Source organism: Eublepharis macularius, chromosome 8, assembly GCF_028583425.1.
Source record: "Eublepharis macularius isolate TG4126 chromosome 8, MPM_Emac_v1.0, whole genome shotgun sequence".
In the NCBI taxonomy this organism is placed as follows: domain Eukaryota; kingdom Metazoa; phylum Chordata; class Lepidosauria; order Squamata; family Eublepharidae; genus Eublepharis; species Eublepharis macularius.
In genome coordinates, this window is record NC_072797.1 from 40477361 (window position 1) to 40491714 (window position 14354).

Sequence of the window (14354 nt, forward strand, 5' to 3'; positions counted from 1 at the left end):
TCCAGATTAGAGTCCCGTGCTCTTAACCACTACACCAAACTGGCTTATGGATGACACACGGGAAGCAAAACGCTGCATCAGAGAGATGGGGGTGGGGTGGGGGGAGAGCCTGTAGTCTAAGGTGCCTCCGCCAATGCATAGCATATCCTCTGTCTGCTTCTCTTTCTCTCTGCTTCAAACATAAGTCTAGGTAGTGGACTTGCGTTTTATTTTGCTAACATGGCTTCTCATCAGGTATTATAAACCAGGTACCTCATTCTCAACCTATTACATAGTTATCCTGCCCTGGAAGCATACATTGTTTTCCTCTCCTCCATTTTATTCTCATGTCAAACTTGCAAGCTAGTTTAGGCTAACAGAAACTTTGGTTCGAGGTCACCCAGTGAGTTTTTTGGCAGAGTGGCGATTTCAACTCAGCCTAATCCTCATGTTTGTTGGGGAACAAGAGGACCTTGAATCACATGTGTGATGGGAATTTTATGCCTTCCAGATGCACATGAGCCCTTTTCTGTCTCCAACTGCAGCATGCTGGGAAAAGCCTACCCCCACTGCTGGTTTTGCCTCTGCTAATCACCCCATGGAGCTGCTATCCACTCCATTCTGAAACTTATGTTTAGTCAGGATTTTTATAATGAAACGAATAGTGGCTCCATGGTATGGTTTGAGGACACAAGGTCAGCAGGAAGGGGGGAAGACTACAGCCACTTCTCCCTGCATGCTCTAGTCACAAACAGAAAAGTGCCAGTGGGTTTCTAGGAAGCACAAATTCTCATCCTACATATGATACAAACATGAGGACTTCGTAATATATAGATGGATCCTAACTGTTAAGCTGGGAGGCTTAACTTCTCCAAGCTCACAGGAACAGAATCAGAAGACTATCCTCCTCACAATTAGTACCTATTAAAGAAACAACCACAATTATTAAAGGACATTAACATTTTTGTCATATCCCATCTCCACCCCACCTATAGTTGCTTTAGGCACAGTAACAGGCCCATTCTAAGTAATCAGACAACAATATTAATTGAAGACATCCACTGTATTCACATCTCAAACATGCTTTAGAATGAGAGCGTTGTGTCAGAATCAACTTAAGCACACACCTTCCCTTAATGATTCAAAGCGCTAGAAGAGGTCGTCATGTGACTGCTGGTTGTCTGACTTCCTTTTCCATGACCAGAATGCACTTTATGGCATAGGAGCCTCTTGACCTTCCTTTGACACTCAGAACAAGCATAATAATAAATCAAGGGGTCAATACAACAATTGATAGTGCCGATACAGACTGTCAACATAAGGGCATAAGAGAGACTCTTCAGGGGTTGATCAGGTGGAAAGCATAAGCTTTGCACCAACATTAAGACATTTGTTGGACCAAAACAAAAAATAAAAGAACACAAGACAGCAGCAGACAGGAGTATAGCCCGCCTCTTCTTACCTGGCTTTGCAGCAATAGTTTTACATGAGCTAAGATTTTTTATAATGCACACATAGCAAGTGGTAGAAATTATAACTGGTATAAAGAAGAAGAAAACAGATAATGCAGAAAAATAATACTGAAACATCTTCATAACAGATACATCTAGCACATCAAGGCAGGTAGTGATATTTAACTGAGGGATTCTCTTTGTTTGTTCTGTGATAAACAGAGGTATAACTCCAGCTATGGCAACAACCCAGATGACAAAGCACACCACAGAGGCACGTCTGACAGTGCGCCATGACAAAGCCTGCATTGGGTACACCACTGCCAGAAAACGGTCAATACTTATTGTCATTATCAGCAATATAGAGCAGTACATGTTGCAGTAGAAGGCAGCAGTGACAAAGCGGCACATTTCAGGTCCAAACATCCAGTTGTGTCCAGAAAAATGGTAGGAAATCTTAAAAGGCAGTATGCTCACAAAGAGCACATCAGCGGAAGCCAGGTTGAGCATGTACACAACTGCAGGTTTCTTAAGCTTTAATTTGACCACAAACATAAGGATTGCCATGATGTTCAGAGGAAGGCTCAATGAGACTACAAGGATGTGGACTGAAGGAACAAACCGGGTTAGCCATAAATTAGTCAGGTAACTTTCAGCATCTTCTGAAATGCAAATGTTCTTTGTAGTTTTATTACAGTTGACTGATTGATTTCCAGACTTCATTTCAATAACAGTAATTACAGAGTAGAAAACACGGTTTGAGGATGAATCTAAAAGATAAAGTACTGTATACATTAATTATATAAACATTTAAGTTTTAATTTAATCCATGTTAATAAATTGCTATACCTCCTCGGTTTGGGTTTCTCTACTGTTAAGGAGAGGAATGCATGTGAATACTGTGTTCTATATTCCAAGCTTTTTACATCCAGAAAATTGAAAGGTTTGCAAATAAGAAGCAATGTAAATATCACAAATTTAGTTGCTTGAGAAATTTTGTGGCCAGACTGTCTCAGTGGAAGAACACATATCTTGCATTTATTAGTTCCCATGTTCAATATCTGGCATCTCCAGTGAGTAATCATGCATGCACAGTTCCAAATGGAGCAGGGTGGTTTTGGCTGGAAGAATGGAATGGGGGAAGGTGGGAGCCCCTCCTCCCCCCATGTCATGGTCCTGAGCCAAATTGGGACCCTACAGATCTCAAAAATGCCATTCTGCACAGCTGCTGTGTGGCTGCAGAGAAAGCAAACCAAGTCCCAGAAAATCAGTCCTGACTTGTTATAAATCATATGGTTTGGCACACAGGTGGCAGCTTTTGGTGAAGACCTTTTTCTAACTGAGATGCCTGGTGCAAGCTGGAATGGAAATGACTGAGCTAGATGGATCAATGGTTTTACTTGGCATAAGGCAGCATGCCTGTTTAGTTCATTTAATGTCTCTTGTGCCTTCCATTTGATTTCTGCATATTAAAAAGTCCATTGGCAGTACAATCCCAAACAGAATTATGCCCTTCTAAATCCATTGACATTGATGTACTACAAAGAATATAAGTCTGCATAAGATTGCACTGTAAGACACTTACGTTTAGACTCACATCCTTAAGCCAGGCTGTAAGCAGGATGTAGTACACGCAAGCTGGAGATTAAAGCTATTGATTCAGTGATCAGAATATAACAAAATAAAGCTATGCCCAGATCATCACAGGGCACATTTCATTTTAGTTCTGTCTTTCAGTGTTAGAGGACGTCTTTGCTTTTTACTCCATGAAAATTCCTTCCTCCTGAAATTGTACACATTTTAAAATAAATGCTAAATTTGCACAATTGCATTTATAGCCCAGTTTGTACAGAGCAGGGGGAGGAGTAGGAAGATCTTTCCTCAAGGCTGTCAAACAACCAAGGCTTTGCCAGGAAGAGAGAAATGTGCAGACCAGTTCTTCCCAGCCTTGTGACAAAATCTCAATGATGAACTACAATATGGGTTCTGGATGTTGTGTGGACTCCACTCCTTGTCCAAATATCATACAAAAATAGGGCTTTGCTACATCCTAGTTGATCTGAGGGCTGCAAAGATACAATTTAGGGTCAAATTCTGAGTATATTATACATACAGATTTAACACACTGAGACATAAACATTCTTAGTAGAGGAATATTCTTTTTTATGGTCTCTGCTTTCTCTTTTAGCGTCCTTGTCATTCTGCAGCACAATCATTAAAAGACATAAAGAGTGAAATTCCATCCAAAGAAAAGCAGAATGAAGGAGAACCATGGTGGAAATCCCCTCAGCCACCCATGCACAAAACCTACAGATTTTAACACAGACAAACTCTATTGGGTGGCACTTACTGTTTCCTCCTGTTGTGCTGAATGATGCACAGGATACACTGAACACAAGAAACAATATCCACCGAAACAGGTACATTTCTCTCCTGCAAAGCTGCTCTTCAGCTTCCGTTAATAGGACTGGAAGAACAGGATGTAAGGAGTGGTTTCAAAAGGAACCCTCTGTCCATCTAAACACGGATACACCAAACTCTAATTCCGCTCCTCATTTTATCATCAGACTTGGTTCGGACTATTAGCTAAAAGGAACAGTAGAATTGGACCTAACCCCACTACCAAAAAAAAAACATCCCAAAGTGCTGTCAAAGTTAAGGGTTTTGAATTTATCCTTTCTGGCCGATCTCCAAATCATCAACCTAACTCTCAAGCAGTTCTGCTAATTTATTTCCCTTTGCCAGTATAATGAATGACATCATGGTTGTAAGTGAAAATAACACTGTGATTTGCTGTCTTTGCTGATGTTTTTCCTTAAAAAGCACTTTAAATAATTCTTGAAAACACATTAGCCATGTAATGGATTTTTGTTTTCGTTGTGGTTCAGAAATCTTAGTGGCCTGGATAGCCTGGTTTCACCTGAGCTTGTCTGGAATTTGAGATGCTAAGCAGGGTCGGCCGCAGTTAGTACTTGGATGGAAGACCACCAAGGAAGATGGAAGTTAGGTGGACAAAGGCAAACCACCTCTGCTCCTCTCTTATCTGGAACACCCCAGGACTAGGGTCACCATGAGACAGTTGTCAGCTGTCTTCTGCAGAAAACTTGATTTTCTTAGTTGGGGGGACCTAACACTTACACTTAAGTTAATAACATTATTTATGATTTTGCAATATCCAGAGCTCTTTTTTTGGTGCACAAAGCTTTTTATTATTAATCTCATTGAGCATTACAAGGATGTTGAATGAAACCAACTAGTACAAAACCACCCATACTCTACATGTCTGAACATTTGAAAAGAAATCTTCCTAGTCTCACACAACCACCTACATTACATACCACACCAAGACTGAATTGGAATATCTTGTAAAATAATCTCACCATTATATAAGAAAGAAGGACAACAAAGATGGTGAGAGGTCTGGACACTATCCTATGAGGAAAGGCAGAAAGAGTTAAATACATTTATTTAGCCAGGAAAGGAGGTGACTGAGAGGTGATATGATAGCCCTCTAAGTATTTGAAGGGCTGTCACATAGAGGATGGAATGGAGTTGTTTTCTGTTGCCCTAGAGAGTTAGACCGGAACCAATGGGTTAAAATTAAATCAAAAGATTTTTCAGCTAAACATTAGGAAGTACTTCTGACAGTTAGAGCGGTGCCTCAGTGGAACAGGCTTTCTTGGAAGGTGGTGTACTCTCCTTTGGAGTTTTTGAAGAAGAGGCTAGATGGTCACTTAACAGCAGTGCTAATTCTATGACTCAAAATGAATTTAGACAGTTTATTTATTTATTTATTTATTATTTCGATTTATAAATTGCCCATCCTCAGGGGCTCTGAGCGGTGAACAAGTTAAAATCAATAAAAACAAGAAAACAATAATTCTAAAATCAACATACAATAAGCAATAATAAAATAAATTAACCAAGTACATTAAAGTGCAATGGTGGGGAGAACCTCCCACCCCAAAGGTAGGAGGCCGACATGGAACCACCCCCTTCAACCACCAAACGCCTGGTGGAACAGCTCTGTCTTACAGGCCCGGTGGAACGATAATATGTCCTGCTGAGCCCGGGTCTCCATTGACAGAGCGTTCCACCAGGCTGGGGCCAGGACTGAAAAGGCCCTGACCCTGGTTGAAGCGAGGCAGGCCGGGGACCACCAGTAAACATTTATCTGCTGGTAGAAGCAGTCTCCGGGGAACATACAGGGAGAGGCGGTCCTAAAGATATGCCAATCCCAACCCACTCAGGGCTTTAAAGGTAAGAACGGAATTCAACCGGAAGCCAGCACAGATGGCGCAGGACAGGTGTGATATGTGACTGGTAGGATATACCGGTCAGGACCTGCGCTGCCACATTCTGGGCTAGTTGTAGTTTCCAGATCAGGCCTAGGGGTAGCCCAGTGTAGAGTTAGTTACAGTAATCTAGCCTGGAGGTGACCGTTGCATGGGTCACTGTAGCCAGGTCCTGGGGCATCAGGTAAGGGGCAAATTGCCTGATCTGATGGAGATGGAAAAATGCAGACTTGGCATCCACCGTGACCTGGGCCTCCATCAACAGGGAGGCATCCAGGAGCACACCCAGACTCTTCTCCACTGGCAAAGTTGCCAGTGGTGTCCCATCCAGGGCAGGGAGCTGGATCCCAACATCTGGCAGCCCCCGTCCCAGCTGCAGGATGTCCGTCTTCACCGGGTTCAGTTTCAGCCTGCTTTGTTTCAACCATGCTGTCACAGCCTCCAGAGCTCTGGCCAGATTGTCTGGGGCTGTGACTGGCTGGCCGTCTATCAACAGAAAAAGCTGGGTGTCATCCACATATTGATGACAACCCAGCCCAAACCTCCACACCAACTGGGCAAGGGGGTACGTGTAGATGTTAAATAACATCTGGGAGAGTATTGCCCCTTGTGGAACCCTGCACACCAAAGGGTGACGGGGTAATAGATCTCCCCCGAGCGCCACCCTCTGTCCCTGACCCTGAAGAAAGGAGACCAGCCACTGTAAGGCTGTCCCCCTAATCCCCACATCGGCGAGGCAGCTGGCCAACAAGTAATAGTCGACCATGTCAAATGCTGCTGTGAGATCGAGTAATACAAGCAGTGCCAACCCGCCTTGATCCAGATGCCTACGAAGGTCATCTGTGAAGGCAACCAAGGCCATCTCCATCCCATGGCCAGGACAGAAGCCAGACTGGAATGGGTCCAGGACTACAGCATCATTCAGGAATTCCAGCAGTTGTACCGCCACCGCCTGCTCAATCACCTTGCCCAGGAATGGGAGGTTCGACACTGGGTGGTAACTGGATGGGTCGGTGGGATCCAAAGATAGTTTTTTCAGGAGGGGCCACACCACCGCCTCCTTTAACGGTCTGGGGAAAACCCCAGAGCTCAGAGAGATGTTAACAATGGCTTCCAAATGGTCCTGTAGCCCCTCCGAGCTGGCCTTCACCAGCTAGGATAGGCAGGGGTCCAGAGGACAGGTGGTTGGCCTCATACCCTGCAGGATCCTGTCAACTTCGTCCTGGGAAAGCAGCCTGAAATGATCTAATACAGACCCAGAAGACGGCCAAGGGGTCTCCAGTTCCCTTACTGTATCAACAGTGGGCAGCAGGCCATGGTGAAGGGACAATATTTTGCCCACAAAATAGCTCGCAAAAGCCTCGCAGCCAATAGTCAAATTAAGATTTTGGCAGTCTCCCTGAGAGAGGGAGACCAAGGACCGAACTGTTTGAAACAACTGAGCCGGGCGTGAGCTAGTGGATGCAATGGAAGCAGCAAATAAATCCCTCTTTGCTGCTTTCACTGCCACCTCATAGGCTTTCATAAACGTCCTATAAGATGTTCTTGCCTTCACACTCGCTCTAGTCATCTCAGAGACCACTTCATCTGGTGAAGCTCCTCGGTGAACCAAGGAGCTACCCATTTGCGGGCTCGGAGAGGGCGGCAGGGGGCAATAACGTCAATGGCTTCGGAAAGTCAGCCATGCCAATCATCCACCAGCTCATCTAATGTATTGCCAGGGGGCATCAGATCCCTCACAGCTGCCTGGAAACCAATTGGATCCATATGTCTCTGCGGGCGAGCGTAAATCCACTCACCGCCTACCCAGGAAAGGAGCGGCATGCTCAAATGAGCCTTCAGAACAAAGTGATCCGACCATGGCACTGCATCACAGGCATCCAGGACCACCATCATCCCTGCCCCCAAAATCAAATCCAGCATGTGACCTGCTTGATGTGTGGGAGCCGAAACAAACTGAGAGAGTCCTAGGGCCGCCATGGAGGACACCAGGTCAATGGCCTGTGTGGAGGCATCGTCATCAGCATGGACGTTGAAATCCCCAAGAACCAAACGTCTCGGGAATTGCAAGGCCCAGCTGGCCACTGCCTGCAACAGACCAGACAGGGAAGATGCAGGTGAAGTAGGCGGTTGGTACACCATGCATATTGCCAACCTCTCCTCGGAGTCCAATGCTAGGTTCACACAATCAATGCCAGTAATTTTTGAGGTGGGGAGTGGTCTGAAGGAGAAAGACTCCCGAATGAGCAAAGCCACGCCTTCCCCCCGACCACTTGTCCGGGACTGGTGGAGGACTGTATAACCTGGGGGGGCTAGTTCTTTCCGAGCGACCGTCTCACCCTCCGTCACCCAGGTCTTGGTCATGCAAGCCAGGTCCACATTCAATGCTGCAAGATAATCTTATTGGTTTTATTATTTATGGCAAAACCATCAAAAGGACTGGTCTCAACAATCTGAAAATACAAGGGGACCGCAGGTCCCAGAAGACCACACTAACAATACAGAATTTTATTGTTCAAAGTGCTAGTGCAAAGTGAATTTTTTTTCAATAACTTATAATCTACTCCATGCATAGGTATTCAGACCCAATGCTTGTAAGGAAGACTCTTGCCAGTGCTGATGTAGTGAAGATACTCGTTGAAAAGGATGTGTTAAATGATGGCTTGATAAAGCGTAACAATGTGAAACGGGCTGTTACAACTGCTGGTGCTCCTGTTGTCAACTGCCCAGGAGACCTATATTCCATCCTGTCTCCTGTGGGGATTTCCTTGTCATCCTCCATTGACGGCTTTTGCCTACAGAAGAAGAAACAACAGATTTCATATTGGACATTGCATCATATGAATTCAGTACTCTTGTTGCCTATCATCATTTAGGAATTGGAACTGTTATATTGGACTATTGAGCATTGGGTCTGAATACCTATGCATGGAGTAGATTATAAGTTATTGGGGGGAGGAAATTCACTTTGCACTAGCACTTTAAACAATAAAATTCTATATTGTTAGTTGGTCTTCTGGGACCTGTGGTCCCCTTGTATTCTTATTATTTATGGACCTGGCATTGCACAGTGCCAGTCTCGGAGAGTGGTTCAAGAGAGGGAGGGCAGGAAGGTGCTAGGGCTTTCGTGAATTTCCTGCATTTCCTGTAGAGACCTGGACTAGATGACCCCTGGGATCCCTTCCAGCTCTATGTTTCTATGCAAGAAACATAAGTAAGATAATGCCATGTAAAAGTCCTTTGAGCAAGAACAAATCATATGAAAACATTCATGGCTTTGCTAACTACATAGGTGTTTCTTGATGGAAAAAAACCCATTTTTTAATTCTTAAAATGGAATACAGTACCATGTTTATTTAATTTTCAGTTCCAAATTCTCTCAAAATTTTCCCTTATGCCATGTTGTATAACATCTTGCTGCAGCATGACCAAGGACCAGAAACTGGAAAGATGATCTTGTGCTTAGGATGAAAATAAAAGAAATGGAAAGAAAGGATGTGCTTCTGTAAGAACACTCAACGTGCAGATAAACAGGAGACATGTTTTTAAAGGGAACATGTCAGATGGGTCAGGATGCTCTATAAAGAGACACTTCACATCATAGTAGTGGTTAGAGTGTTGGACTAGGATCTGGGAAACCAGGTTTGAATCCCACTCTGTGGTTGTGACCTTGGGCCAGTTACACCCTCTCAGCCTAACCTGCCTCACAGGGTTGTTGTGAGGATAAAATCAAGGCGAGGAGAATGATGTGAGCTGCTTTGGGGCCCCCATCGGGGAGAAAGGCAGGGTGCAATAAACAATGGAAATTCCTTCTCCAGATAATCTAGTGGCCAGTCATTTCCTAGTACCATGTACTACAAGAGATAAAGCTATTAAACTGTAAAGTTTGCACATTTATTTTCATGCACATCTGTAGAGAATATGGTGCAATATCCTCTGAATTATATTGTTGCCCTGTGGCACAGAGTGGTAAGCTGAAGTACTGCAGCCCAAGCTCTGCTCATTACCTGCGTTCGATCCTGGTGGAAGCTGGGTTCAGGTAGCCGGCTCAAGGTTGACTCAGCCTTCCAGCCTTCCAAGGTCGGTAAAATAAGTACCCAATTTCCTGGGGGTAAATTGTAGATGACTGGGGAAGGCAATGGCAAACCACCTGCAACAAAAATTCTGCCAAGAAAACATCATGATGTGACGTCCCCCCATGGGTTAATAATGACTCAGTGCTTGCACAGGGACTACCTTTACCTCTTTAAAGAAATACAGAAATGCATTTCTTTACATTTCCCATCTCGCAAAGGTTAACACTTGTATATGTAAAGGTAACCATTTTGCCCCTCCCATTCATTTGTATTTCATATTGATTGCAACCCGTTATGCGCAACATTTCTGAACGTTCTACTGAGACAGAAATAGGAGAAGTCTGTTGCTTCAATTATGTCTTCATTAAATTTGGTCCAGACAGAAGATCACGAAAGATTGCTCCAACTAGACTGCTAAGTGGCATCAGACCTGGAGTTCACTTCATTATCTGTTTTCTACCAAACTAAGATGGCAAGTGGTTCCCAAATGGCACCATTCCCTCTTGGAATCTTTAATCACGCTACCTCCTGCTTTGAAAGAGATATTCACAAATTTTAACAGCTTACCAATGGAGAATGCTCTAAAATGCTAAGAAGCAGCTCAAAAAACAACAGTATTTCATGGCTGCAGTGACAGCTCTTAGGAAAATCTCCTTTATTAATTGTATTGTTGTCATCTTACCACAGTGACTTAATTGATATTTAACTGACCAGTAACAGAAGATGGTGTTGGGATCAGTTGCTTGGACATGTGACACTTGTGCTTTGGGTCTTATGTGGCTCTTTAGATGCTTGGGACTAATGGCTTGGGACCAACATACCATATGGACTAGCTGCTTTCACATGAACCTACTCCACCACTGCGGTCATCTTTAGGGGCCCTTCTTTAGGGGCCCATGCCTTATGAGGCTAGATGGACAACAACATAGAAATGGCTTCTTGGTCTTGGCACAAAAATTACCTAATTATGTGTGCTACCTCTTCTGTGCAAGATCAGGAGGGTGGACACCAGAAGAAAGGAACTATAGCCAATGAAATGGGATCAGAACAAAGCTTGCAGAATGGGATTTACCCATCAGCCCCTACTGCAGCAATCCACTAAGGTCCTATAATGCTGTTCAGGTCAGAAAGCCTTAAAGATACTATTTATCAAGACATTTTCTTAATGTATTTCTGTTCCTTGTTCAGAAATGCCCTCCCACTTTGAGCTATATCACTCTGTTGGGAATTTTGGGGCTGCATAATCCCCACATTCATTCCAAGAAGTTTCTCTGTTGGTAAACAGACAGGAAAAGAACATATAAGTGCAATGGGAGAGGCAGGTGCTAGGCAGAGTCTGTAAAAAGCAACATGGGTAGAGAGCTAGGAGTGCTGGCCCTCTTAACAGGAGGAGATACTCTAAATGATCAGCTGGCGGCAGCATAGATAATCAGAAAGAAGTGAAAAATCCCTCTGGGAGTCAGGTGGGCTTGTCCTGTGGTCTGCAGTTAGGCCAAGTTAAATTTATTATGGCCCTAAGACTGGCATACAATCAAGCATTAACCAGCATTAATCATGCGAGAATACAATGAAAAGGAAAAAAAGATCGACTTTAAGAACTTTTAAGATACAATTCCCATAATTTAAAAATTGAAGCACAAAATTTAGCAACTTGACGTGTAATCCTAATATTTTTATTAGATAAAGAACAGTGGAGCCTTGCATTATTGGTAGTTATATGACCGGAGATCAGATCAAGTAATGGGGTAATGAATCTGCGATGGACCTTTCTATAAAATGGACAACTAAAGAACATGTGCTCAACAGGCTTGACCTCTCCTAGGGCGCATGAGCACAGCCTTTCTAGGTAGGGGATTTTGTTGTACCTGCCTTCAATAACCGCAGATGGAAGAGCGGAGCACCTAGCTAGAGCAAACACCCTTCTAAAATTATTTGCTTCCACAGAGGCCAAGTACACTGCCAGCTCAAAAGTACCTTTGACATTTAGCAGCACCCCAAGTTTTGATGCATTGGAGATGTCAGACTGACGCTCAATATCCTCTATTCTTTGTTTGATTAACCCTTTTGCTTGTTCTGCTGCGTATGTTAAGAGAACTTGAGGCAGAAAGCGTAATCTATTAATAAGGCTATAAACAGCTTTGAGCCTGCTGTATTGGAAGTTGTCTTGAAGGATCAGGGGGAACAAACCTTGTGGGTTAAAATGGCCTCTCAGCCACATATAAATGGATTGAATGCATACCCTGGCTTTAAACCTAAGTCTACCAGACTCCAATTGTATCCAGGCATGAGATACGTAGTTTGAAACTTGCAGAGCAGCTCTGAGAAATTTAGATTGGACTCTTTCTTGTGGAGCAAAGCATGTCTGCCTTGAGTTCGAAAAAGTTTCAAAATAGCATTTGCCCATCTTTCCCCTTGATCAGCAGCATAATGGCTGTGTTTAACCCTAGAGCCGTTGGCCTGTATAACTACAACCAGGTATTTAAAACTATCAACTTGTTCAATCTAATGGCCATTAATTGCCCAATTCCTTGATTTCACTCTGTTCCCAAAAGCTACAGTTTTAGTTTTCTGATAGTTAATTGTCAGTAGCTTGGTTTCACAAAACGTGGCAAACTTTCTAAGGGCTCTCCTTAGGCTGACTGCAGATACATGCTGGTTTGCAAGTTTGGGGGGATGAAGATTGGTGGTGTCCAGGGCCGGATCGATGGGGGGGCAGGGGGGGTAGTCTGCCCCCGGCACTACCAAAGAGGGGGCGCCGGGCACAGCTGCCAGCCTTTGGGAGCGCACCGGTGGAAGCGCGAGTGGCTGAGCAGCCGCCCGTGCACTCGCCTGCCCTGCAGGACAGGGAGCGTGCGGCAAGCTGGCCGCCCCCTCAACAGGGCAGGTGAGTGGCATGGAGGGCTGGGAGGCCGCCTGCACCATTTGCCTTCCCCGCAGGACAGGGAGCACGCGGCAAGCCGGTTGCCCCCCTCAGCGGGGCAGGCAAATGGCACGGGCGGCCTCCCAGCTGCCTGCGCTGCTGCCGCTCTGCTGGTGGCACGCTGCCCCTGCGTGATGACATCATGAAAGTGATGACATCACGCAGCACCAGGAGCGCGCGCACGCACAGCATGCGGGGGGGGGGGGAGGGTAGTTGAAGGTAGTTGAAGTGAAAAATAAACAGAACTGGAGCTAACAGGCATCCTTGCCTTACACCTCTAGAGGTTTTAATGGGGTTGGTAAGATAACCAAATCTACTGCATCTGATTCTTAGAAAAGTATTGTCATGCAGAGCCCATAATAAAAACAAAAGTCTTTTGTCTATATTTGAATTTAAGAGCTTGTTCCAGAGCCAAGGTCTGACTACCAAGTCGAATGCAGACCTAAGATCGACTAAAGCAGCATATAACGAGGTTGCTCCCCTGGCCAAATATTTCCCAATCAGGTGTTGTAGTGTCAGACAGCGGTCAAGTGTAGACCTACCTGGTCTAAAACCCGTCTGTTTAGCGACCAGGAGATTTTCTTGATCTAACCAGTCTAAAAATTTGTCTAATATGTGACCTGCATAGAGCTTACTTATGATATCTAACAGACTGATCTGTCTATAATTGGATGGTTCCCCCTTCTTGCCCTTCTTATAAAAAGGGACTACTATGGCCATACCCCAAGTCTTCGGGATATGGCCCATATTATCAATATGAGTGAAAAGGAGGGGTTAAAAAGGAGGCCCACCAGTCCTTGTACTCTTTCAAGAGTTCAAGAGGGATACTATCTACTCCTGGGGCTTTAGCATTTGTCAGTAAGAGAATCAATCTCACCAGCTGTTACAGGAGGCCACTTCGGGATATTTTCTAAAGATACCACTGGTGAGGAACTAATATCATCATCATACATTTCTCTGAAAAGGGAGACCCATCTATCCACGGGAATACAAGCAGTTATTTGAGACTTGGCTCCGAGCCCCGAGTAGAGATGGGCACGATCCAAAAAAAATTAACGATCCAGCTGATCGTGGATCAGCACCGGCGACGATCCCAAATTAACGATCCACACCGAGCATCTCCCATTCCCAAGCCGTGGATCGTGGATCGTGGAGGCCAAAGCGGGCCGCGCTGCTATTCCCAGCTATGTGGGAGGGTGGGTGGTGGCGACGGCCGCCAGGCCTGGCGGGCACGGGGAGGCAGTGATCAGCTGCCTCCCCTCAGGTCCCATTCAGCAACACAGGAGGTATGTGTTTGGCCGTCAGAGCTGCCTATCAGGTTTTGCAGGGATGAGATTGGAGTGCCCGTGGCTACAGAACACCCCCTTCCCCCTCCCTCCCCTGGGTGTCTTCTCCCAACTTGTGACTGCTTTACTGCTCTGTGGTTGGAAGGAAGCCCTGCTGATCAAGGAAAGCTGGGCTTCCATTCAGGTTTCCAGGGCGACAGAAGGAGGGCAGACAGAGCTCAGGCATTCCCCTGGCTCCGTTGCCAGGGGAATAGATTGCTGGTGCCTGAGTGTCTGGATTCCCGATCCAAGCCTGATCGCCCCGATCCAGGCCTCTCCTGATCGCCGGATCATTGGCCTTGGTCGAT

The 14354-nt window shown here is 45.1% G+C and overlaps 1 protein-coding gene across 1 annotated transcript; it reads right to left on the bottom strand.

The window, feature by feature from the left end:
- Positions 1–1112: 1112 nt before the first annotated feature.
- Positions 1113–2093, bottom strand: LOC129335093 (proteinase-activated receptor 1-like). The gene has a single exon (XM_054987556.1). The coding sequence runs from the start codon at positions 1995–1997 to the stop codon at positions 1113–1115; it is 885 nt and encodes a 294-aa protein (XP_054843531.1). The 5' UTR covers positions 1998–2093.
- Between the last annotated feature and the right edge of the window lie 12261 nt (positions 2094–14354).